Below are 26,311 nucleotides of genomic sequence, written 5' to 3' on the forward strand. Positions count from 1 at the left end.
AAGGAGGAAAACACTCTCTTTCAGAATTATGTATTATCTTCTTTAAACCTATGTTTTTTGAGCACTAGCTACATAGCCCCTAGAAGCACTTGTATTTTGCAGCTTATGTTTCACAGCATGGGAGGGAAGATGAAAATATGGTTTTAACAGGCCCTGCTGTCTGTGGGTCGGACATAAACACCTGCTGCTTAAGGAGGAACTGATTAAGTCATTCCATCATTTACATTGAAGGTTGGATTTAGGGTATCTTTTGCTCTTAGTTGAAACAAATTGTTGAGCCTGTCTCCCAGTTGTCACTTTTGGCTGTGTGGGAGAATTGTGTGTATTTCAGAGAAGGAAAACCCTGAAGTGGACAAACCTGACTTCAAAACAGGTAATGAAGTTGTTAGAATTCAGTATCAGGGTACTGAAGTGAAAAGCCACTTAATACTTAAAGTTAGTGTTGCAACAACATGGCAAGTGTATTCAGTTTAACTTGAATGTCTATTAAGTCTTAGGTCTGTGCTTTTTCTCTTTGAAAAAGAAATTTAAATGGATTTAAATCTGATTTCAATGGATTGTCTTGATCCCATGGTTGAGATACTCTGTGTTGCTGTTTACAACAGTTTGTTATGTACGTTTAGCTATGTGAGGCTTGTTCCTACTGCAGAGAAGGAAAACACTGATGATATCCACAGCCTTTCACTCTAGGGGATTGCCCTTGGCTCAGGAAGGACAGAGTTGATGTTTTTTTATAGTGTTGAATGTAACTGTGAAAGTGTAAAGTACCTCTGCTCAGAGGCACAAGATCAACGCATCCTATGCTGCTTCTCATGGATGCTTGTCCTGGTTGCTGTGTGGAGAGAGATTCTGCAAGCTCTCCAGAGCTGACATAGCTTCCCAGCTTTCTTCTCCATTAGACCATACCTTTCCTAACTTCTGCTCTGAACTTTCTTTGCTGTAGTTTGAGTACCTTCATGCTTGTTTTCTCTTTCACAGATAGGTGGGACACATTATCTCTCTGCAGCTCTTTAATGGTTTTGGGTACTCAGTTCATTTCAATCTCTCTAGTCCTAGTTGTACTTGCTGGACTTTTTTCTCCTTGTGAATTGCTTTTCTGGAACTTCCAATCACTGTATTTTGCTCACATTTTACAAGAGCAACAAGAAAGTGCACTCTGAAAGTGTGGTGTCTCAAACAGGACAGATTCCTCCTCCCAAGGACTTCTGTTATAAAACACCTGTCTCTGTTTTCCTTACTGGAGGCTTTTGGCTCATGGCTTTTCTTTTATTTTCAGGTGGTTCTCCCCACTTTCATTCTGGAGAAGCGGTCGTTGCTGGAGATGTACGCGGACTTCATGTCCCACCCCGACCTCTTTGTCGCCATCACGAACGGCAGCAGCCCCGAGGAGAGGATGATCCGCTTCGTGGAGTATTACCTCACCTCCTTCCACGAGGGCCGCAAGGGGGCCATTGCCAAGAAACCCTACAACCCCATCATCGGGGAGACCTTCCACTGCTCCTGGAGGATGCCCAAGAGCAACGTGGCCACCGAAGCTGGCACCAACTCCTCTGCTCACTCCCCCTCGGAGCAAGTAACTCTGCCTAAAGATCCCGAAGGGCAAGCGGAGCCGGACTATTACACAGTGAAATTCGTGGCTGAGCAAGTGTCCCATCATCCCCCTGTCTCAGGGTTTTATGCCGAGTGTGTAGAGAGGAACATGTGTGTCAACGCCCACGTCTGGACAAAAAGCAAATTCCTAGGAATGTCAATAGGAGTGACAATGGTTGGCGAGGGTAAGTGTAAATTCTGTCCTTTGTTCATTTTAGAAGGTTGTTAAAATACTATTAATTTGATAGCAAATTTGATGTTATTTTCAAAAGATACAGGTTGTCATTGTATGCAGCAAATTTTCATATGGAAGTTAAAAATAGAAAGGTTTATGCTTTGCCAAAAATCTGGATTATATTTCAAAATAAAATTGACTTTTAAGCCAAAAGTCAGTTACTGTAAAGTAAATTGATACTTATGAATTAATTTGCATCAGACATTTATTAAATAGAAGTGTTGTTGCATTTCTCTGTATTGCACTTAATATTCCTATGCACATTTTGATTTTCTCTAACTAGAAAACTTGGATCCTTCAGGGACAGAGAAGGGTAATTGCCCCAAAATTGTAATTTTCCTTTAGTAATTAGTATTTACTGAACAAGATGAGGCAGCCTGTGTCCCCTGTGTATTTTGTCCAGTACCTGGGGATTCCAGGCACTTGCATATAAACTACACTCTGGACAAGGGAATGACCAAAGGAATGCCAGGGTATGTGAAAGGCATATCTTTGCACAGGTAATTTCTGAAGTTGGTATCTCTTGTAGGACCCTTCTCAACTCATAACATTTTTCAGAATTTCCCATGTTGTTTGTGATGATCTCAGGCACCCAGGGGTAACTGTGCTTCAGAGGTGTGGGCTGGGGCAAGCAGCAGTTAAATGTTGTCTGTTTTCTTGTAAGGGTAAGAGGAAGATCTTGTGCTTTTGGTTTCTTTATAGGAATCAATCCCACTAGTCTTAAAACGCAAATAAATATTCTAGTATTTAATGACATTGTTGACGTTTATTGCAAAAGTTGCTGTCAGGAAGGAGTTGGTTTTATCTTGGCAGAGTGGTGCAGTAAGGAGAATTGTCTCTGCTTCCTGCCTTCAGATTGGGTAAGGTGTATTATAGAAAGGAAAAGCAGGAGCATTTGCCTTCCTCAGGATTGCAGTTCAGGAAATTAATGTGTTATTTCCTTTTGTCAGCATAAGTCTTGTCTTGCTGTGCTCCAGAGCCGTCAGTAAGAAAGTGGCCCTCCCTTATATGCACTACTGAAAAGTGTGTGCATAGCATGGGATTGTACTTTATAGAACAGTATTATTGAGATAAATGTCTTTTCCCAAAAGAGACGTAAATGCATATTACTCAAATTAGTAATATGTTAGTAAAAACGTTTGTATCTAGAATCTAATAAATGTCAGTCTTTTGTGAGTTTTTTAATTTTCTTTTTTTGTATGAGGGGTTATGAGGAAAAGTAGGCTGATGTAATATTGACTATTTGTTTTAACAGCTTGTTTTGCCTTTTCTGAAATGGTACTGGTTTACAGATTCTTGTATTTCTTCACACAGGTGTTTTACATCTCTTGGAACACGGGGAAGAATACACCTTCTCTCTGCCCTGTGCATATGCCCGCTCAATTTTAACTGTTCCTTGGGTAGAGCTGGGAGGAAAAGTCAACATTAACTGTGCAAAAACTGGGTATTCTGCAAGTATTAACTTTCATACCAAGCCCTTCTACGGTGGCAAGTTGCATCGGTGAGAACATTTTGTTTGTTTGAAATGAGACAGGTCACACTTTTGAAGAACTGAAGCTTACATGTAATTCTGTTCACTTGGTGCTATTTGAGGTGACACATCATTTGGGTTTTTTTGCATGGCTCGAGATGTGTCTTTCACTTTGTAATAGCTACTCTTGTGTCATAAGAGATAAGTTAGAGGATGTAGTTTTACTTCACTGATTTAGTTTGGAAACTGTTTTGTTATTTGTCTCTCTGAAGTTAGTCACAGATATAGAGGCTTTTTAAAGAGAGATCTGTTGAAGGTACTGTAACTATTGAAAATTTGACATGGTGATGATTGGACATTGCCAAAATAATCTCTTGATGGGAAGCAGCAGTGCTGTCATGGTTACTCAGAGCGCATAGGAGTTGCTATGGCAATGGTATTGATTTTTTTGTAGAGTGACCCTTGTTGTTAGGCCTCAGCTGGATGTTGGCTCCTTGGTCCTGTACCTTTTTAGCTGTGAAATAGAGGATAATGGTAATGGACAGCTAGATGTGTATCAGTCATGCCAAGATTACACACGTAAGTGCCAGCAGTTTTTTATCACTAGTGCAGGTTCAGGCAGGTGCTGTGGTCTGCAGTGCTGGCAGTGGTTGTGTGTCAGAGCAATACAACCTGTAGAAATACAGGTAATGAGAGTGTAATGGAGCAGTTCAATGCTGCACCTCAATAGTGAGGGATATAACCTTGTTTATTTCAGCTGAGAAAAGGCAGTAATTTTGAGAATGAGATTAAAATACCAGATGTCAGTATTGTCTTGTTATCACTCAGTGCTTGGAAAACATCTAGCTGTTAAAGTTGTGAAGAAGTAACTGCAGAGTCTGACCAGGCTGATCTCTGGCATCCTGTGGATCCAGGCTTTCAGAGATCTCCTGGGAGGAGGACAGGAAGCCCACCATGTCTAATAACTTCGGTGAGATGTGGAAGTTACAGGATGAGAAGCAGCACAAAATTAAGGCTGCTTGCTTGTCAGCCACTCTTTCTGCTGTTTTCAGTAATTGTTAGTGCTTCTTAACTTCCACAGAAAAGAAAATTGTAAATGTGCTTTTATTGCTCATGTTTTTTTCAACAAATCTTAAATTTTTGTAATGGAAAACTGTGTGAGCAGCATATACTTATCAGTCTGGGTTTTTTAAGATATTTCTCATGAGGTTAATTTAGATTTGAGCTGCTGGACCGTGGTATGACAGAAGTCTTACTAGCTGCCTCCTGCTGTGAGCCTTTTCCCCTTGCCGTGGAGATTCCTTGCAGGTCTACTTTGGCTGGCATCCAGTATCTCTGTGCTGGGAGGTCTGACCTGTGATGCTCATTTCATTGCTAGAGAAATAAATTTCTCCATTTTGATGCCATGACTGGGGAAGACAGGTAGGTGTGTGCACAGTGGGAAGGGACCAGTGTTTGTGGAAGAAGGGGAGTGGCACTTGTGTCCTGTGCTCCCATTTGCTCTGAGTGTGGCACCATGCAAGGTGGGAGCACAGAAGTGCTGCTTTCCACTCTCTGGAATGCAGTTGTTCAAAGGACATCAGAGCCAGCTGGTGGTGTGCAAGTTAGCTGTCCTCAGCTGCACACAAAGGAAGTGTGGAAGGAGGTGTAGCCTGTTCTTTGTGTGAGCACTGATGAAATGTAGGAGGGCTGGAAAGTGGTGAGTTTTAGGGAGGTTATGTACAGGTAACTGCAGTTCTGGATTTAGGGATAGTATCCTTTGTGAATCCTGCAGCATCTTACAAGTGAGAATGTCTCAAGTCTGGTTTGCATAGTGCACAGATCCTTTTATTTGTTTTAGGAGAAAAATTATGTTTGAGACTGGCAATTTGCTTGCCAAGCAATGCTCAAAAGCTGGGTTAGAATGAAGTGGATGTTGGGAGGTCTTTGTACAGGTCTTCAAGATGAGAAGAAAAATATGCATCAATGTGTGTCATTATGCTGATACATGAGCATTATGCAATACTTTGAATGAAACACTGCATACTAGAAAGACACTTTCCTTAACTTGTTATTGGCAGAGGTTTCTGTGGAAGAGACAGGGAACAAAAGCAGTTCTCTTGATTCCTAGTTTCCTACCTTGTTTCTGCCTTTGTGTGTCTGCTGCTTATGTGACCAACATGAAAATGAGACCACCTACATAAGAAGGTTGAAATGTAAAGACGTGAGATGAAGTGCCAGCAGATAGTGAGATATATTCTTGCTTTAGTTTAGTTTTAATTTTTTAAGTCTGAACTATGTATCTGATGTGATACTTCAAATGGACATAATGAACTGCTTGTTCTATGTGAATCAGCCTGTGTTAGTTTCTTTTTCATTTTCAATTTCCTCAAGAGGCTTGAAACACGCTGAAGCCAAACTGAAGTTTCCTGGGTAACATGAAGAAAACTAGAGCAGTGAGTGAAAGTCACTTTGCTCTTTGAGCTTCTCCACACAAATGCAATTCAACTAACTAACATTTTTCAAGGCAGTGTGACAAGTTTGCAAACTCATTCAGGATTGAGTGATGATGCAAGGAATAGTCCTGAGTTTCTTCAGCCATGGCTTTTTAAAAATAAATTTCTTTCCTAGAGTCACAGGTGAAGTGAAGCAGAACATGACGAACACGGTGGTGTGCAGAGTGCAGGGGGAGTGGAACAGTGTGCTTGAGTTCACCTACAGCAACGGGGAGACCAAATATGTGGACTTGACAAAGCTCTCTGTGACAAGAAAACGAGTCCGGCCCCTGGAGAAGCAAGGCCCCTTTGAATCTAGGTACAGTATTGTGTTTGCTCTTGTCTGACCCTTTTTGTTCTAAGCAGCCTTAGGAAAACATGCAAATGTAGATTTGTGGATAGTGCTTAGCAGCAATGATCCTAATTTTTTAATGTTTTCTAAAAATAAAAATCAAGAGTAAAAGAAAAAATGTAAAACCCTAGAGCAGGCACATGGTTGTTTATTTTGCCTCCTATTTATGAATAGAGGGGTTTTTTTAGTGTTCACAAAGTGCTTACTAGAGAATAGAATCTCCATGTTAGTTTTGTTTTTACCCATCAGCTACACAGCGAGGCAGCTCCTGACATCCTCACAAGAAGCTGATTATTTAATAACACTTCCAGTAGCAGCTTTAAAGGGTTTACAAACAGACATTCGATTGGCACTGCCAGAACCTCAGAGCTCTTCCTGCCTGCTTCCAGTTGCTGATGTAGGTCTAAGGCGTTGCCAATGAGCCCTCACCAGCACTGCAGTGCTCCATCCTGGGCTGGTTTGTCATGTGTAAGTGGAGAGAGTGCTCCTGTTCCACAGTGATCCTGCAGTTTGAGGTGGCTGGCTGGGAAGCCTTTGGGGCAGTCAGGTTACCAGTTTATTTTGTAGGAGGCTGTGGCAGCATGTGACAGAGTCTCTGCGGGATGGAGACATCGATAAGGCTACGGAGCACAAGCGAGCCCTGGAAGAACGGCAGAGGAATGAAGAGAGACTTCGTGCTGAAACAGAAACACCTTGGTGTACCAAATACTTCCTAAAAGATGTAAGTTTCCTAGCTGTCACCTGCTATTGATGAGGGTAGAAGCAGAACTGTTATGCAAGCAGGGGCACATATGGGTCCTATCAGAATAGAGTATTTGACCTTAGATCTTACAGTTTAGCTTTGTGGGATCCACAGGAGTAAGGTGACATTAGAATTCCTTAGCTGTAAACGGTTGGATTTTGCACCAAAATGTTTTCCAGTTTTCTGGTCCTGTTTTTTTTACGAAGCGCTACCTCAGTGGCACATGGAAAATAGTTTTGCATATACACATGTAAGCAGACTGTAACAGTAAATACCCAAAGAAAATAATCAGTAGTACTAATTTTTCTGAGGTGGTGTGTTTATGTACCCAGCATATTGTTAACAAGAGGGAATGTGAGTTCATTCTCAACTCTCCACATTTTTTGTTCTTCTACATTACATTTTGGATAGAGCTTATTTATTCAGTGTCTTAATCTGTACTTCAGTAATAGTGGTAGTAATAATATAGTAAGACCTTTAACAAGGGGAAGTGCAGCCTGCCCAGGAGGATTGGGGAATGCTGGTATGATAACTTTTGAAATAGGCTTTTCCTGTGATCCATGTGATGGGACTTGCTTGTGTAGAGTCCTTTGCTGAACCCTTGGCAACAGGAGAGTTCTTGAGTAAATGAATGCTGTAGTAGTTTAGATTCTCCTTACAGCAAAAGCTTTATTTGTTACATTGCAGTAATGTAGTTCCCCCACTTCTTCCCATAGCTGTGATCTAGTAAGGGTTTAGAACATAAGCTAAAATGTTTCTTTCTCTTGGATGTATTCCAGGTTTGTTTTGTCAGTTTCAGGACTATTCCTGTGAAGGTTTTTGTTCTCTAAAGCTGTGTTAGTATGATTAGCTCAAAGTGAGATAGTGGTATTGTTAGATTTGCAAAACATGAAATTCTGTTGCTAGTCCAGGATACAAATGTACTCAGAAAACATTTAAATGTGATCCTGAGCACTGCATTTCCAGGTAAGCAGTTGGGCTGAGGTAGAGGTGATAATCCTGAGTAGCTGCCTCTCTGCTGGCTGTTTATTTGGCTTCTGAAAGTAATTTGGATCACACAGTTGAGAAGAGTGGCTTTTTGACAGGGTTAATCACAGGTGCAGTCTGCTCCCAGAGAGCGCAGGGGCTGGGCAGGATCCTGCACGTGTTCTGAGGCAGTGTCAGCAGCCTGGAGTGCTGATCTTCAGGAGTTAGATACCAGCTCTGTCCCTCTGCTGTTCACAGCCATCAGTCTCATAGTTGTGTGAAGGTAGTTCTCCCAAGGCAGTGTCTTTATGATAACCTTACTTTCTCTTTAAATTGCAGGGAGATGGCTGGGTTTACCACAAACCCCTCTGGAAAACAGTCTCTGCCGCACAAACTCAACAAACAGACAGTAACTAGAAAAAAGCTGCTTTAAGATGAGTTTTCTGGTTTTCCTCTCCTTTTCCTCTGTCTCTCAGAATACAGTAATCACACTGAGTGTCCCCTTTTTATGTAATTGTGCAAGTTAAATGAGCATAAAGAAATAACTATACTAGGGCACTTTAAAGCTATTTAAGAAAAAAACCGTAAAAATCCAAGTTGTAGAGACAAACCTGCCAGGTACATTCAACCAACTTGTTTTTTTGTACGATCCAAGAGATTTTATCTGCATTGTGTAAGATTCTTCCAAGTAGATCTGATTGCAAAAGCTGCCTGAGAGAAGAAGGAGCCTGTTGGATTTTAGAGTGACATAGGAACTCTTTTGGAATCTGTGTCAAACTCTTTAATCACTGAAACCTCCTCAGTACACATGTAGACAACAGCAACAGAAAATTGCTGCTTTTATGCCCAGTAATTAACCTTCTTGGCAAAAACTGGAAGGTTGTTTGGAAGATGTGCCTGAAATCAGTATTAAGAAACAACTGGATCATGACGACCTTTTCTTCGGAGAGAACGCATGCATGCATTGGAGGAATATGGGATGTACGTAGAGACTACTTTTCTTTTTTATGGATTTATAAAAGTAATTAGAAGTGTAACCATGGAGAAATTTTTCCTCTGAAACATTTTAATATACTTGAAATAGTTGACTTGAATTGGAAAAGTAATTTGAACACTTTTCAACTCTAATTTTATTAAATGTCTTTGAGTGACTGGTTTTTCTCAAGTTATAATATAAGGAGATCTGGCCTGTTTTTTCTCCTCCAACTTCTCTTCCTGAGGACTAAGGCTTTCAAAATGAGCAGAAAACATACAGTTTTGTATTTAAATTTTTCTGCCCATCTAATAGTTTCAGAGATGAAGTATCAGTGTTGCAAGCTGTCTTTTGGGTTGTTTTATTTTTTCTCCTGTGGTGGTGTTCAGAACAAAGCAGTGAAATGTGACCTTGAATACATGGACTGTAGGTCCTGGTTTTTCATCTTACCGTAAAAAAACTCAAACAAACATCTGATTATGCTGAGGACTGAGTATTGATTTGAAACGCAATCAGATATCAGGAAACTGTATTCAGGTACAAACATCCTTTTTTTTTTTTTCTCCTTTTTATAACTATTTTATTGAAGTCTAAGAATTGCTGGCAATTAAGAATAGTACTTACTATGGCTTTCGTTATTGTTGTAACTACAAGCTACCTTAATTTTTCCAACAGTGGTGCCTTAATCTGTTTTTTCTTCTGATGTAGTCTTCCAATCAGTGTATATAACATTTTCTGCCACTTCCCAGCCATGGCAATGGCTGCACCTGATCCAGCATCATAAAAACTCACAACTGTGTGATCTGGTAAGATGTTTTCCATAGAGAAGATGCAATTGTAAGAATGCATCAGAAGGTTTAAATAACCGTGTTAACTTTCAACACAAACTGAAAATCATGCAAAAAAAAAAAAAAAAGAGTTGGGTTTATGCACAACTGTTTTGATCCTCTTGTACTTTTTTTTTTTTTTTTGCTGTGAAATGCACTGAGATCTCAATGCAAGTCATAGTCCATTTGTGAGAAGTGGGGGGGGGGGTGGATAATAAAGCTACAAAATGATTCATTTTTTCTGTCTGCTTTCCTAGAGATCAGGTGATCAGGAAAGAGTAGGTGGTTGTTTTCTTTTATGCTGGAGATCTGTCTGGGCTTTCCTTGGTCCCAAAAGTGGGATATTTTGGCACTATGTGCTTGAGTGGTAACTATTCTCCAGCAGTAGAATGTTTTAGGCCCTACTTGTCTTGTTTGTGATATTCTATACAACCATCCTGTTGTGATAGTTTTGGATATCCATTGGGCATTTTCATGCTTAACCTGGAATAAAAATAAAAATTAAGACAGTGGGATTAGTTCCTTCTTGTTTCTGGGTCTGCGGTACATTTGGCTCCTTGGCCAATTCCAGGATTTGGGGTGGGAAATTGCCGGATTTGGGGTGGGAATCAATGTGTGAAATTTTTCCATGGTTCATCAGTATCTGCACCAAATTGGGGCTGGTAGAGAAACAGATTAGCACTGTATACATTTCATAGTTGTTTTATCCAAGTCACATGGCGCTTTTGCTTTAAACAAACAGCAAGAACTGTGGTGCAAGGCCCAGCTTTGAATAATGCAGTGATCAGAGGAAAACCAAACCTTTTCCAGCTGAGCACACTCCAGGGATCAAACTTAACCTCACTAAAATACAGACTTACAACTCAGTCTCTAAACTCAGCTTAAAATTTTGATTTGGGATTTGTCAAGGTGATGGCTGTAAATGAGACTGAGAAGTGCCCATATTGACCATAAACCCATGTGTGTTCCTTAAATAATACTATCAGTCAAATTAGTTATCTTCCTCCCTCATCTGGTATACTTGTGGTGTCACACTACGAAAGCTGTTGCTAATTTTGTTGTGTAAAAGTAGACCTAATGGTGAAGAAATACTTAGATAAAGTACTTGAAGTGATTTATTTTAACATGGGGATGTTTCTAGGAAAAAAGAAGGTAAAGCCTTCCTTTACTCAAGTGATCATGAGAACTGGAATGATTCTTGGTATGGCTTTAGTTATGATGCAAATTTTTACTTCTGGAAACAAAGAACATAGTTGAAAACCATTTAAAAAGAAAAAACCTAGCCACTGAATATCCAGCTTAAATTGTAATTGTGATTCTTCTGAGAATGGCAAGCGCCCTGTAGAGTAATGGATGTATTTTTAACTCTGACCAGATTTGATTCTCTTGCATAGCTGGAGTTTTTTCCATCCTGTACCTTCTGGAGCAAAGGGAAGGGCTCAGTGCTGCTTCCTGTGTAGTTACTTGCTAGAACCACAGTGTGTTCCAACAGGGAACATGGCAAAATAGAACATTGGCTTATGTTACCGTCTGTCTTCTTGGCTTGATTTGGCTCCACTGAAGTTAAGAGCAGAATTTTCATTGATCTCAGTGGTTTTAGGGCTCCCTGAATCATAAACAGATCTTGCATCTTAAATAAGTGGCTTTAGAGTTGCTGTGCAGCTGCTGCTCCTCATAGAAAACACAGAACAAGTCAGCCCTGTTTAACACAGGCAGTCAGGTGTGTAATGCTGATAGATTTCTGTGTACTATCCAAACTGGGTTATTCAGGATTTTGGGTAGGGGAAAAGATAAGAGTTTTTCAGCATATTTATAGTGTGAACTGTCAAGCCTAGGATGAAGTCTATCTCCCCAGGAGATTTTGGATTTCAGCCATCAGAATCAGAGATGCAGCCTTCAATGTCTAGTTTGCACAGGCTGATCCCCCTGTGTCCCTGTCACCTGTGGGAAGAACAAGTCACAGTGTCTTTTAAATCCTTTTGAGCATGGGAGAACAAGTGAACACATTCATCAGTGTGTTCAAACAACTTGATGCAGAACTTGGTATGGAAATTCTGCACAAAATACTATGGGAAGCCAAGATTGGGCAGTCTGGGGGGGAGTTTAGTGTGTTACTGTAGTTTTTTATCTCCGAAGACAGAAAAGCTGCCCCCTGCTCTGTTTCTGTTGTGCTAGTGGTTAATATATTAAAGAAACAAGGCTGAAGTCAGGTGGGTTGAAAAGATGTATTTGTGGGGAACTGGGGAGGATGTGCTTCAAGAGAAAAGGTTAACTTGAAAAATTGTAAGGTGTCAGGAGGTAGCAGCCAGGTGAAGATTAGTGAGAACGATAGGTGTGGTTGCCATTGCAGATGGCTTAAGTGGTAGCTAAGCAAATTTTTTATTATTTATATTTGATGCAACCTAATTCATTCCCCTTCTGTCCTTCTTTGAAGTGTTTAGAGACAATTTGTTTCTAGGCTTTTAATTTAGCAGCTTCAAAAACAGTCCAGGGAGATGGAAATAACAGCTAGACAAGCAAAGGTTTTTATATGGGTTAGTGCTGTCATAGCTGAGCACTTGAGAACCAAACCAACCCTGCAGATCTGTGTCCCTGCTCCACATTGAGGAGCCCCAGCTGAGAAAACTTGTGGCTGTTGCATGGTTTGCTGCCTTCCTCTTTTTCTGGGCTGATCCATGCAGCTATGTGGTGGCAAGAAAGGCATTCCTCTTGGCTGCTATCCCAAAAAATACACCTCTGTGTACGTGTCAGGTATGGGCTTGCAGGACCTAGGGGCACCTGAGGTCTTTGCTCCCAAGGGGTGGGGGGATTTGCACAGCATCAGGGTTCAGAGTGAGGTGTGACTTACCTTTCCTTAATTGTTGTCCAGAATAGGGGCAGCCTGTGTTGAGCTGGTGATCGTGGAGATAAAGGTCTCAGTTCAGTCTGATTGTGTTTCTCCAGCTGGGGTAACCCAGCAGGGGGGTGTGAAGAGTTTCTAGAGGAATTGGCCAACACCCTTGTCCAATTCTTGATGCTGTTACTGTGGCACAGGTCTAGCTAGAGGTGGCTGGAAATTGGTCTGATGGGGGAAGAGTTGTCTAGATATCCTGCATGGAAAAGTTTTAGGGTGAGGCAGCCATGTCTACACTGGTGACTTCTTTTTTCGCTTTCAAAGAAGCTTCAGACACCCACCTGAACTATCAACCCAGGAATTCCCCAGTGAGGAAAGGTATGCTGGAGTTGCATTGTATCAGGCTTTTACAAACTGGATTCTTGTGGATCTTTGGACAAGTTGCATGAGTGATTTTCTTGGATGTCAGCATTTCTTCCACAGAGGGTGTGGTACACCTCATGATGTCTTTTTCTGCTACAACAGATTTTGTGTGTGTATGTGTAGGCCTTTAAAAATAGGAAAATTGTTTTAATCACTGCAGAATAAGCTAGAAAATAAACTCATTATGACAATATGGAAGGACTTAAAAAAGATAGATGTGGAATTCAGCTGCTTATTAATAAAAGATTAAACATTATTATTTTAAAAATAATAAAAGGAATGCTTTGCATCATTATACATTTTAAGTAAGTACAAAGTCAGTTCATATAATAAGGTTTCACTTTAACCAAAATATTGATTCCTCAGTTCATTGTATCTGTGGGAGGAAACATCTTATAAATAATTTATGTACTAGATCTTGGTTCCATTTTGAAAAACAGTAAGGTGTTTTTCCTCCATGAGCTAAATGCTTCTCTCTTATCCTCTTGTTCCTCTTGATGAGGACTTTTGCCTGCTGCATCACTGAATGTTTCTGCTCCCATCACTGTCCTGGAGCTCCCCACCTGGAGAAGCTGTTTTGCTGGCCTCGTTGTCCATGTTGTTGTTGAGGATGTCATCACAATCCATCTGTGCCATCAGGTTGAAGCGCTCAGCCACGCAGTGGGCGGTGAGCCGAGCCTCGGGGTCGTGGTCCCAGCACTCCGTGATGGTGTCGCACAGGAAGCGCATTCCCTGCAGTCAGAAGGGCTCAAATTAGGATCAGAAGGCAGGAAGAAAAGGATCTAATGAAGTCTTAGTGGTTTACCAGACTTCTGACAGCCTCCTGCATCAGGGCTGCTTTTGGCCAAGCTTAAGCACAAGAGGAATTGGCCTCGGTAAGCTGTGGAAGTGCTGATGCTTCCACTGGCACTGCTTGTGTTAGAGCAGCAGCCTCAGCTCTCACAGCATCTGCTCCCAAATGCTCCCTGGAAACTGGCTTGTGTTGGCTGTGAGACTTAGAGCCTGTTTCCTTCCAGCCTGCATTTATTTCCTGTCTCAGCCTTGCCCATTTGGATCAGAGCACCCTAAAATCAGGAGGGACAGGAGAGGTGTGGACAGTGATTTATAGGCTGCTGGCTGAGCCCAGGCTTCTGTGTTTGAGCTGCACCCTGCCTGTTACACCTGGAGGGAGGGGCTGGGGAGGTGGGAGGGGGAGGTGGTTTTCAAAGGTAGGTGTGGAAATAATTCCTTAAGTCTGACTTGTTGTTTTAGTGGCGTTCTGAAAGGCTGTGCCAAACTCTCATTTCGGTGTGCAGCTGAATCTTGTTCTCTTATCACAAAACTGTTTCGTTTGAGATGGGCTGAGGTGCTTCCAAGTTTACTCCAGAGCAGATGGAGTTCCTCTCAGCTACAATGCTTACATCTCCCAGAAAGCTGGGGTTTTTTTGTCCAGTTGTGTAGGGCTCTGAAAAGAGTCTCAATATTTTGGGCCTAGGAACAAAATAAATGGTAGTATTCAGCTGGTGCTTTCCCCACTCTAGCTAGTAACACAGCTAACACCAGAAGCTGTGTTGAACTTTCCCTTGCCCATGTCATTCTGTCATGTGCTATTGCTCTTGGCATCATTGTCAACTAAAGTTGGAACACAGTGGAAAAATCATTATTCTAAATAAAGCTTCCTGTTTTTCAGTGGGTTTTCTGTATTTCTTAATTTTCAGTTAAGAGAACCCTGAAGTTTCATATAGACCCACACAAGAGGAAAATCCAAGTCCTGTAGAGATACAGGGTCAGTTCCATCTGCCCTTAACTCAGAACTCACTGCTCACTGCTAAGGTTCATTGTGCTAAGTCTTCCATAATAGACACGGATTGGAGAGAACAGGATTGTAGAACAAAACTGACAGATGGTGTGTTTCAGCACCCCTGACGTCACTTATTTATTAGCTTAGTTGAAAGGATTTGAGGGTAATTGATTACATGCAAAAATGAGCTAGCTTAGGTGAAGCTTTTAAAGTCATCCTGTTCTCAAACAGGACATTCAAGATTTTCTGTACTTATTTTTATCTGAAATAATGACATTTATTTGCAGTTTCCCTTGTAGTGATAATGTTCTTTTGAATAGTATAACTGAAACATCTTGTTTAGCTTACAAAATGAACTTAGGTTGATTTTTATATTTGATATCTGTTTTTCTAAGATTCTAAAGGATGCTGAGTTGTACAAGTGTATTTTTAGTGGCAATATTGATTTAAGCTGCTACTGCTCCTTCCTGTCCTACACCAGCCTCTGATTGTGCCAGTACATCAGTCTGTTCAGCTGCTTTGTGAACCAGATTCAGGAATTTACCTGGCCTAAAAAAACCTTTTTTTTCCCCATTTTTAAACCACGCTGGGGTATGAAACAAGGTAGAAGCACAGACCAAAGGGGTCTGTAAGTAATCTGGGAAAGTGGGGACGAATTTCTTCAGCTGACTTTGTGGGGCCTTGCAAGCGGTTGCCCTCCAGGTGCTGTTGGGTGAGTCAGCTCTGTCTGGGAAATTAGTGCTGACACTTGCTGAAAATCAAACCATGGTCTTCACTTGACTGAGAGCAATCCTGACAGTTGAAAGATGGAAGTTTTTATGACTTATTGTCATTGGTGGGAACATCTATCGGTTCCTCCCATTCAGATGAGTGAATTGTCACCCTTTCTCGATGTCACCCAACACTTCCTCCCACGGGAAGCCAGCCTGGACCCCCGGAGTGGCACAAGCCGGTGGCTTTCTGCTGCTTCCCAGCAGATGGTGCTGCCCAATTCCTCATCCTAGGGAGAGCTGTTGCAAAATGCCCAGAAAATACTGTGAAGCCAGGCTTGTAAGGAGATGTTTATTAGACAACCAGAGATTAATCAGAGAAAAACTTTCAGCAACATGATGTGGCTTTTCTGTTCCTCTTCCCCTGTGACTGTCAGGTGGCCCAGTAAAAGTTCCCACCTTACAAGCCTTGCTCTGTTTGCCTGCTATACCAACCCAACTACAGCAACATTATTTCTGGGAGGTGACTGCAGTCAGCCTCCCTTCAGCCCTGAGAACAGCAGTTATGCTCACACTCTATCAAAGTGTGATTTTTGACAACCCAAGCCTCTGTATATTTTTTCTGTGGTTTCAAAGTTTATCAGAGACTCTGTGAGGGGAATGTCTGAGCTGAATACTCAAAGGCTTCAAACATGTGGCACTGCTGATTGAAGTTCCTGTATTTACTTTTGTCAGTGAAAAAGGCTGGGTGAGCTCCAGAAATGGACTCACCAACTGATAAACTCGCCAGGGGTCCCACAGAAGCCACGGATTCATTTGATCCTGTTTGCAGTTTTGGTCAGTCAGGTCAGCTGTGAGTCTTTGGACAAACATGGTTTTGAGAGGAGACATTGTAGGGAACATGTGGCCTCCTAAGGTTGAGAAATTCTCTTTCCTTTTGCAAAATCTGCCTCTGTGTGCCAGCAGGGCAGAGTGGGAGCAGAGGCAGCATGTTTTACAGGTGGATATTGCAAAATGCACTGAGCACTGCAAGGCTCTGAAAGCCAGCAGGCTCGATGTTCCAACTTGATTTTCAGGTGAATGGGAGTGTTGATCAGCAGATGATGTTTTTCTACAAGGAATGTGAAATCCAAGAAGTCCTAAAGTCAGGCAAGATGTGGAAGTCATGATCAGCAATGCCTGTTACCCTCCTGTCCTTAGTGTGTGGCAGAAAGCACTGGCTGGCAGCGGAGGACCCTGTCAGGGCCAGGAGGGAGCTCTGTTTCTGTAGCTGATTGCTCTGGGTGTGCTTGTGGGTGGTTTTAACACAGCACATTTTGTCACTGCTGAAAAGTTCCTGTTCTAGAACACTGGGTTATGCCCTCTGTGCTGACACATTTGCTTTCAGACCTTCTGAAGGCTGGTGAAAGACTTCCCTTGACAAGCCCTGAGCCTTGCAGAGTCCCTGCTCTCAGCTGCACTCGCTTTTCCTGAGGGTCTCATATGAGAGATGCTTCCTTGTTTGCTCTTCCTTGTAGTAATGAAATTTCTCTTATGTTGAAGGTAATATTGAGCTTGAAAAATGCAGGCAGAAGGCAAGATGTGCCTCCCTTCCCCTCTGTCCCTGCTGTGAATGGCTGTGTGTGAGGAACTTGGTGTTTCCTGAGCCTTCCAGACAAGGTGCTAGGGGGAGAAGTGGGACAAAATCCAATGATTCATGGGAAGAGCTGCACCGAAGTATTCCATTTTGCTGTTATCCTCAGGTAACTGAAACCCATCACCTGCCATTCACAGCTTCCCGATTGTGGCTATTGAGCAACACATTCTGCTGTGCCTGTGGCTGGTAGCTTTTGTGCAACAAGGAAATGAGTCCAGTGGGACTTGTGTGGGCCCAGCCATCCACAATGGAGCTGAAAGTAGATCCCAGGAGTTCTGCCCACTTTTCCTTTGACTATAAATTTAATTTTTCAGGCTGATTTATGAGGCAGTACAATATGTGTTGCTCTTTTCTGAACCAGTTGCTCCCAGCTTACCTGGTGCACCAGCCAGCTGCTTGGGATCTCGGGCCGGCCTCTGCCATGCAGCACGATGTCCCTCATGGTGTCCACACAAGGCTGCTCCTGGACTTTTGAGCCAAAAGGTAGCTCATAATTCTTTACCTCTGCAAGGGAGCAACAACAGCATTACAGGATGGTTCTAATGCATTCAACTGCTTTGTTTTGGTATGGCCCACCAGATGAGAATGGATTTGTTTTTAACAGCCTGCAAAAAAATAAGAAGATATGGAAACAATTTTGAATTTGAACACAAAAATGTAGTGCTGGGTTTTCATGTAGAAGTTATTTTCAGAGACAGCACCCAGGAACCATCTGAGCTCCTCCCCAAACCCAAAAGATGCAGTACGAAGGACCTGGTTTGTCTTTGGGTGGGACAATTTGAGCGGGCAGAAAGTTCGGTGCTGATGAAGGATGGGAGAGGTGACTATGACACAAGAATTTCCAGATTTCTGCTACAGGCAGGGAATGGGTTAGAGCAGAAATGGCCCTTACGGAGGAGTAACCCCCATGTTGGAAGACCAAGGAGAAATTGGCTGTTGGCAGAGGTGAGAGGACACCCTGGTTTCTGCCGGCTCCCATCCAGATGTGAATGCAGGTGAGATACGAGCGGGGAGAGATGACCTGGGAATGCTGGCTTGGGAACAAAGGATGCATGGGGCATCCAGACCAGGCAAGGGCCTCCCTCTGATGACCACGGGGCTTGCAGGGCAGTTGAAGCAGCCTTCTGGACAAGGGTTGAGGGTTCCTGCAGTTCTATGGGCTTGTATTTGAATAGGTGGGATAGGGAAGGAAGGTAAATGGGAGCAGGCAGAAGGCAGGCAGGGGGAGGGCAGTTAATGAAATGCTTTGCTACACACAATTGTAGATGCCAGGATGTGGCTCTGGGAGGTGACAGGGTCAAAGGCTGGGGTTTGTGAGTCCCCATTGCAACATAAGCTCTCTGGTGTCTGAAGGAAAAAGTGGTTGAGGGAGGGGGAGGCACCTTTGGCTGGTCCTGCTTGGTTTGCTTTGCATCATCAGCACAGGCTCCATGGGACTTGGCAGCTTGTCAGCTTTGAGCAGGGACTGGACCAGATGTCCCCATGGGATCCCATCCTGCTCCTTGACCACTGAACCGCCCACTTAAGCCATGGCACAAAGAGCAGGGGAATCTCTCACAAACTCTTGGCAGCCCTGCAGAGACCTGGACCACCCCAAGTCACGTCGTAGGCCATCAGTTGGGATGTGTGAGTGAGGGAGAAAAAAGGCACACAGCGACCCGGGTGTGATGCTCCTACCTCCTACCACTTCACATCTGGAGGCCATTTCCCACAAAACAAGGGCCATGGAGTAGACATCCATCTGCTTAAAAGACTCCAGGTCTTCCAGGTTCACTCTGGACTCCAGGACTTCTGGGGCCATGTACCTGGCAGTGCCCACCTGGCCACAGAGAGGAGAGAAGCATTAGCAGGGGTGGGCGAGGACTTTGGCCACAGGACCTGGGGGTGGCTGGCAAAGATAGGGTTGATGGGTCATACTTGCCTGCCCGCTGTTGGCAAAGTCATCCACTGTCAGGGAGGGGTCGAGGCGTATGGCGATGCCGAAGTCGCAGAGCACGCACTCCTGCTCGTTCTTCACCAGGACGTTTGTGCTCTTGATGTCGCGGTGGGCGATGGGGATTTTCGGGCGGCCGCAGGCGGTGTAGTCGCTGTGAAGGTGGGCCACCCCACTCACCAGGGACCCAGCCATCTTCTGCAGGTCCATCCAGCTCAGCACGTGGTGGGAGAGGTAGTCCTTGAGGTTGCCCCGGCTGTGGTAGGCGGTGATGAGCCAGTACTCCCGGCGGGGCCCCGTGCCCCGGTCCTCGGCAGTGAGGAACTGCAGGACGCTGTCGTGCCTGAGGCTGGTGTCGGTGAAGATCTGGCTCTCGTTCTTCCAGGAGGAGTATTCCTCGCAGGGGAAGATCTTCACGGCCACGGTCTCGTACTGCCCGGAGCGGCTGTGGCTCAGCTTGGCCCTCCACACCTCCGCGAACTGCCCCTTGCCCACCATCTCGTCCAGCTCGATGGGGAGCAGCTCAGCGGGGCGGCTGCGGGCACAGCCGGGGCTGCTGCTGGCCGGGCTCTCGTCCATCAGCACGGACAACTTCTCCTCCCGCTCAGCTGCCTTCCCCTGCTCCGGCAGCGCTGGGGGCTGTCCCTGCTTCCCACCCCACGCCTTGGCTCGCTTGCGTCGCTTCTGCGTGCGGCAGAGGTAAAATATCACCGTGATCATCACCGCCACCAGCAGCGGGGGCAGGAGGCTGATGGCAGCCACTGGGATCACCTCCTTGCTCTGCAGCATGGAGTAGCCTGAGGGGAGGAAAGAAAAGGCGAGGTGCTGCTGCGGGGCTGCCACAGCTCGTTTTCATCACGCGGAGGAGGAAAATATGCAAAGCTGTTAATGGAGCGCAGCCCTTCGCGGGGCCGCACAAGGGCTCATCCCTACACAGAGCCCAGATGTCGGCACTTAGCAAGGGGGCTGATTGGGTTTGGTCTCAAATTTATCTTCATTTATCAACAGAATACACAGGCCAGCATCACTTGGGTAAGACGGTGCGGCACAAGAAACTGCGAAGGCCATTCTGGGAGTCCCAAGTGCTGCTTGCACTTGTGGCAAGGGGAGCTTGGCTGGAAATAACAATGATAAATCCGAGGCAAAGGTCGACAGTGAATTTCTGAGGGGGCTTGGGGCTGGAGCTTTGCTGGACCCCTGTGGTACACAGAGAGTCAAGAAGGATGCTGGGGGTGGGCAGTGTGCAGGACCACCCAGTGCAGGGGAGTGCCTGGATGCTTTGCAGGATAATTAGCACACAAGAGCATCATTTCAGCGCTTGTCTGGCAGTGCTGGCATCTCCTTCCTCAGCCCATTCCAACAGCATCCCCAACAATTGCCAGGACATGGCTGTATTTGTTTTATTTATTTTAAACCCCCTGTTGGCCTTCAGATTGTCAGGGGGAGGACACGCACACAAAGCCATAACCCTCACACAACATATAATTGTCTGATCCTTTGATGTTCGTGATTCCTGGAATAAACATGCTGACTTCAGTAGAGATATTCAAGTAAAATCTTACTCAGAGGTTTTTCTGCCAAGTATAATAACCCAGGGGAAGAAGGATAAGAATCATTCCATAAGCAAAACTCTCGCTGCTTGACCTCAGTGTGTGCAGATCATAATTCAGGTTCTGGAAAAACAGAGCATTTAGCTATTTTCCTTGGCAAATTTCAAAAAAATGTGCTGCAGCTAATTTCTGCAAGGCTGTGAAAGCGTTTCTAAAATAGGCATCAGGTTTAAACCACAAGATCAACCTAAACTGATATAAATCAATAACTAACTCAGGAATATGTTTATTTTGGAAAGTATTGGGCTTGGATATCACCTACTGCTTTAATGGATTTACCCGATGCTTTGGATCCCATCTTTGAAACTCTGAAGAAAGAGAAGATATTTTTAAGGGAGTTGCATGCACAAGTCCTGAAAAGGGGAAGTTAACACAACTTCAGGAAATTCCTACGTGAGGATGCCCCTTCCTGATGGAAGTCTTTTGATACACAGGGGCTGCAGCAGAGCTTAGACCCCTTCTATGGAAAGCAAATGTTGTTGATCTGGCAATAAACACAGATCTGTAAACTCACACCTTGTTGAGCATTGCTGCATGGGTCTCTCCATCCCTGCTGAGGGGATGTGGATCTCCAGGGCTGGGTTCAGCTGGAGCACAGGTGGAAAGGACTTGCCATGCTCCAGCCTACCCAGTGTCTTCCCAAAGTCTCACCTGGACTTCTGTGTGCACAGCTTTAGGAAATGATGGCTCTGTGTGCTCATTAGCGTGGTCTCTGATATCTGATGGAGTCCCCTGCACCCCTAGTGTGAGAGCAATGCCACCCAGCAGCCCAGACCCGAAAGCAAAGCTTAAGGAATCAAGAAACAGGAAAAAAATTCTGCCTTCTTCAGCTGCTGGAGAAGTGCTCATTTCTCTGCTCAGGAGTTGTCTAGACCATTGGATGTGACAATAATTTAAAATTTAGAATGCAAATGATTCCTTAAAGTGGAAGAGAAGGATGGGGTCTGTGGGCCTGGGGCTTGCCTAGGCTGGCCCCTGTCTAAGAGGAGAGAGTTGTTAAAGACCTGCACTGGTCTTGCTCTGATTTCCAGCACTTTACACGCTGGCTGACGGGAGGAGGCTGGATATGGAGCTTTTGCTGGGGGTGGCATTTCCAACGAGCCAGTTGTCATTTTTGTGTGAAATTGCATATCCCAGCAGCAGCTTTGGGATTTGACTATCTCTCCCTAGAAGTGTGTGTACCTGTTATGTTTGGCTGGGGAAGCAGCAAAGAACCACCAAATTTAGCATCATTTGCTTCTATTAAAGTGGCTTGTTTGTTCAGAGAATTTGCATTTCATGTGATGTTTTAACTTTTTCCTTATATTGCAGGAGAAGCTATGCCACTGGCTTGCAGGTTCTGCTTAGGCTCATTTTCAGCATCTCCTTGTTCTGTGATTATGGAAAATTGGAGGCATTTCATTTTGCTTTTGTTACAGGTCAGATTCTTGATGGACACTTGGATAAACCTGGTCCACTTGGAGTTGGGGAGGTTTAGACAAGCCCCCAAAGGCTCTGGTTGGAAATATTTCCAAAATATACGACTCTCCTGGTGTACAGAAGTGAGCTGCCTCTTAGTTTTCCCTCCTGTGGATTTACAGCTCCTGTTGGATCTCCAGCCATGTGCAGCAGTGTGCCAAGCCACGCTCACGTGTGTGCTCAGCACCCAGCTGTCCCTTCCCAGGAGAAACACTGCTGCAGGAATTCCCAAGAGAGCAGCAGGGGAGGCATTCCTGTGTGCCCAGTCCTGCACCCCAGCATCTCCACCTCTTTGGGTTACAGCCGTGGGGGATGCCAGCAGTTCCTGTGGGTGTGTTCTGGGACAGGATTTGCTCCAACTCGATTTATTTAAAGCTTTCAGAGCTTTTGACTCACACTACGTTACACCAGCCTCTGTGTTTCCCAGTTGATTCAACCTGTGCTGAAAGCACAGCCCACTGAGAGATATGGTGGATTTTCCATCACCTGATGTTTCCAGAAAAAGGCTGGAGGTAGTGCTGTGAGAAATGCTTTGGCCACAGACAAGATGCTGGGCTCAGTGACGGGGTAGAGATTTTAACTGGCTTTTATATGGGGAGGTCAAAGAAGATGGCAAAAGAGCCTCTTCTGCCATTGCATCTCCTACTCCTCAGGAAATACAAGGGATTTGGCATTGGTGCTGGGTACTGCACCCCCATAAATAACTTCAACAAAAGCACTCACCATTGGTGTGGTTTTCAAAGATGAGTTTGTCGTTGCACTCCTGCTCGTCCACACAGCCACAGATGTAGATGATGCCGTCCTCGCTGGGCTGGTGGCTCATGATGCAGCGCGAGGTGTTGTAGTTGGGGACCATGAGGTTTTCGATGGGGCGGTGGGGGTTGTGGCAGAGCGTGCTGATCCTGATGCTCTCGTTGTCCTGTCTCCTGCATGTGACAAATGAACCCACACAGTGTTAGCCTGGCAGCTTGGTCCTTGTGTCACCTGTTTGTCATCTTAAACCCGGTTCTAAGATCATCTCTTTCAAGCTGTGTAGGGAATGGCTATTTGCAATGGCTGTAGTATAATTCTACCTACACATACTTATAGGAGCAGTGATGGGGATGACTGGCCCTGCACAGCCTACAGGATTGCAGCTACTCCTGGGTGCATTAAAAGAAATGACAACCATTCATTACTTCTCCAGGAACAGCCTCTGCCTTTTGACCTGGTGGCGCAAAGCGGGGGGATGAAGGTATGGAGAGATTTCACAATTGTCTTTGAGGTCAGCTGGGAAGTCAGACATAAAAGCTAAGGAAACAACCTAAATTCACCTCCTCTCCCTGGTGAAGTCCTCCAGTTTCAGCACTCTCCACATTTTTTGGTGGTTACCAGGTAATTTGACAGGGGAGTTCCCAGATGAAGAGTCCTAGGAGGGTGAGATTCCTTCTGCTAAGGCTGGGCCCCTGGAGGACACGAGGGTAGGCCAAAGCTGCTGCTGGGCTGAGATACCCATTCAGGACAAGTGTGGATGATCCACAAATGCCTCTGCAAGTGAGCAGCAAGCAGCAAGGCTGGCCTGGAGGTGAGCCCTGCCTGCAGGGATCTTATTCTCTGGATGAATCTTAGATTGGGAAGGGAGGTGCTGGGAGGGGCTGGCAGGGAATTTGTGACTGTGTGGCTGCCTCATCCCACCCGATACATGATGCCAGGTGCAGCTCCATCCAGTGCAGTGGGATTGCTTCCCTGGCATGGAAATTCCTGCTGCAGGGGCCTTGCTTTTTCCTATAAGTGTAAGTTGTAGATGAGAAAAACCCGGCGACACACTAGATTGCCTACCCAGGATTTAAGGTGGCTTCTCCATGTGTGCGTAGGGGAATTTGGGGCAGGGGGTGGATTTTGGTGTTTGTTTGTTTGGGTTTCTTGTTGTGTTTGCTTTTTAAAAGTCCATAATGCAACAATTAGGTTGTGGCAAACTCCTACTGAAAGTTGGCATAGAGCATTCACGCTAATTAGCAGGTTGAGATAATGCCTAGCGATAAGTGCTTGGCTGGCTTTCACTTTGGCAGCCAAATTAAAAGGGAAAGTGGAGGAAAATCACTCTGGGCAGACCCAAAATGGATGCTTTTTTAGTTTTGCTCATGGGGACCAAAAAGCTGGGGGAGGCACTCTTCCGGGCCAAACCATGCAGTGTGTGCTTGGCCTGAAATGCAATATTGTGTTTCCTGTCCAGGCACCCTTTGCAGGAGCAGAAAAGGACTTTTTCCAGGGGATGGCAAAGAGGTGGATTAAACCAGTGGGTTAACCCCAGTGTGGTGCCAGCTCAGATATCCATGTGCTGGATGGGGACTGACCTTGGCTGCACCCCTGCATGTGAACTGAGGTTTCACCTGCCTAATGCAAGAGGACATCACAGGTTTGGAGGTCAAAGTTGCTGGTTAACCCTTGAGTTCAGCTTGTAAAGCTTAATTCAGAGGTTTGTGGGAGTTTATAGGCTCTGCAGCAAACTTGCCACGCTTTCAGCTCAAAAGCTGAATCTATTAGAAAATAAACTGGTGCTAATTACGGAGAAGACCAATTTTATTTTTTTTTTTTTTTTTTTTTTACTGTGCATTGTAATTTTAATTATAATGGAGTCAAGGAAAGAGGAAGTCCTGAATTACTGCAATAGGCAAAAACACAAGCACAGGGGTACACACATGAACCCCTTCCTCCCCGTCTCCCCTTGGAGAAGGAATTTCCTCTTACCATATTGCCACGCAGATCTCGTAGGGGTCCTCGCAGTAGGAGTTGAGGTTGCAGTTGCTGTAGCACAGCTTCTCCTCGCAGGCCGGAGCGGTGGAGTCGCACCACTTGCACAGGTTGGTCTTGAGGCTGCGCCGGGCGCCGGCACCCCAGGCTGCGGAGCAGAGGGGCTGTAGGTGAGTGTGGCCCTGCTCGTCCTCAGCGGAGAAAAACAGCCACCATTCCCCGCCATCCACAGAGCCCGGGGAGAAGGAACCTCCACTGGCACCATTTCTCCATGCAATTTTTTAAAAGCCTTTGTCTGGCTCTCCATTACCCAGTCATTTGTGCTTTGTGTTATCCCACAGCATCGAGGAGATGGGAGAATGCTGTGGGCAGGTCCCGCCGGACTAAAGCCTGGGAAACTGCAGAGAATCACGTTTTCCCTCTGCTTTTCCCGCACCATTTTTCATCAAGGGGAAATCTACTTCTTCCTCTACCACCCAGGCTCAAATTGGCACTTCCCCTCATCCCGAGTACATTGGGTGTTTGAAAAGGGACATCTCTGGGTCGCTCTGTGCCTCAAGACTTCATTTATTCCCCTCTCAGCTGGAAGAGAGGTGCTGGGGAGGGATGTACGGCCAGGCTGGGACAGCTCCTACCCCTCCTGCTGCCTCCTCATCCTCCCCTTCCTATTCAATGAGGCCACGCTGGGAAACCTGTTTGCTACTCCCCAAGAATCTGTGGCTGAGACTTCTCCGGCTCTGGGGCAACAGGGGCTGCTCCCTCCAGGGCTCCGCTGCCCACTGTGCTCCATCCCAGCATGAGATGTTCTCCTGCCCCTTGAGCCTCAGATCTGCCGCAGCAGCAGGAGTAACTGCTGCCTGTGGGGAGCTGCTCTGCCTGCATCTCACAGGCATAGCATTATCTCTATTTTTATAGAAAGGGTACATGAACTATGCTTGGTTAAGGGATAAATCCCAGCTAAATTTAAACTTCCTGTCTTAAGGCTGCTAAATGTCTTTAAAAAAATGCCACTGAGTGGCTTATGTAGAAATATTTATTTATGCCTTTTTTTAACTTAAATATATGCCCTCCAAAGTGTTCAGGTATAAACGTGAACTACAGCAGGTAATTTTTTGAAGCTTTGGGCTTCATGATTCTCTGGCTGCCATCAGTACTGGGTACTCCCAGCCCCTATGGAAAGGGTAGTCATAGCTCACTGTGCTGCCACAGCCCTCACAGAGTTTTCCATCACCAGCTGTAAGTCTAAAGAAAAAAAATTGTGAAATTCCTGACTATGGCTCAGCCTCAGCCATAGTCCTCAGCCCCTGCAAATAGGGTCCTTCTGATCCAGCATAGCCATGGGCACCCCCAGGTCTGTCAGTGACATGCAGGAACTCCTGTGTTCTTGTTGGTAACATCTGTGACCTGCCTGTGTTCACAGCTGAGCCCATGGATGCTTTTCGCTGTCTCAACAGCAGAAGGGGTATTCAGCTTCCCCGCTCCCCCAAATCCAGGGCATGCAGCCTGCTCTGACAGCATCCCACATGCCTGCTCTGCTTCCCTCACCAGCCCAGACCCCCCTCCTGCAA

General features: G+C 45.0%; 2 protein-coding genes across 2 annotated transcripts in view; one reads left to right on the forward strand and one right to left on the reverse strand.

The window, feature by feature from the left end:
- OSBPL11 (oxysterol binding protein like 11) overlaps positions 1 to 10,145 on the forward strand; it is a 37,393-nt gene extending 27,248 nt beyond the window's left edge. The window contains exons 9-13 of the mRNA XM_021526031.2: positions 1,277 to 1,775; positions 3,140 to 3,326; positions 5,907 to 6,089; positions 6,690 to 6,843; positions 8,170 to 10,145. Coding sequence (XP_021381706.2) covers positions 1,277 to 1,775; positions 3,140 to 3,326; positions 5,907 to 6,089; positions 6,690 to 6,843; positions 8,170 to 8,247 — 1,101 coding nt within the window. The 3' untranslated portion in view covers positions 8,248 to 10,145. The remainder of the gene's footprint in view (positions 1 to 1,276; positions 1,776 to 3,139; positions 3,327 to 5,906; positions 6,090 to 6,689; positions 6,844 to 8,169) is intronic.
- Positions 10,146 to 13,102: 2,957 nt separating this feature from the next.
- The window catches only part of LOC110468281 (TGF-beta receptor type-2), a 30,731-nt gene continuing 17,522 nt past the window's right edge, over positions 13,103 to 26,311 (reverse strand). The window contains exons 2-7 of the mRNA XM_021526032.3: positions 24,741 to 24,891; positions 22,737 to 22,939; positions 18,934 to 19,742; positions 18,690 to 18,831; positions 17,389 to 17,516; positions 13,103 to 13,618 (exon numbers count right to left, since the gene is read on the reverse strand). Coding sequence (XP_021381707.2) covers positions 13,406 to 13,618; positions 17,389 to 17,516; positions 18,690 to 18,831; positions 18,934 to 19,742; positions 22,737 to 22,939; positions 24,741 to 24,891 — 1,646 coding nt within the window. The 3' untranslated portion in view covers positions 13,103 to 13,405. The remainder of the gene's footprint in view (positions 13,619 to 17,388; positions 17,517 to 18,689; positions 18,832 to 18,933; positions 19,743 to 22,736; positions 22,940 to 24,740; positions 24,892 to 26,311) is intronic.

Source organism: Lonchura striata, chromosome 8, assembly GCF_046129695.1.
Source record: "Lonchura striata isolate bLonStr1 chromosome 8, bLonStr1.mat, whole genome shotgun sequence".
Classification (NCBI taxonomy): Eukaryota; Metazoa; Chordata; class Aves; order Passeriformes; family Estrildidae; genus Lonchura; species Lonchura striata.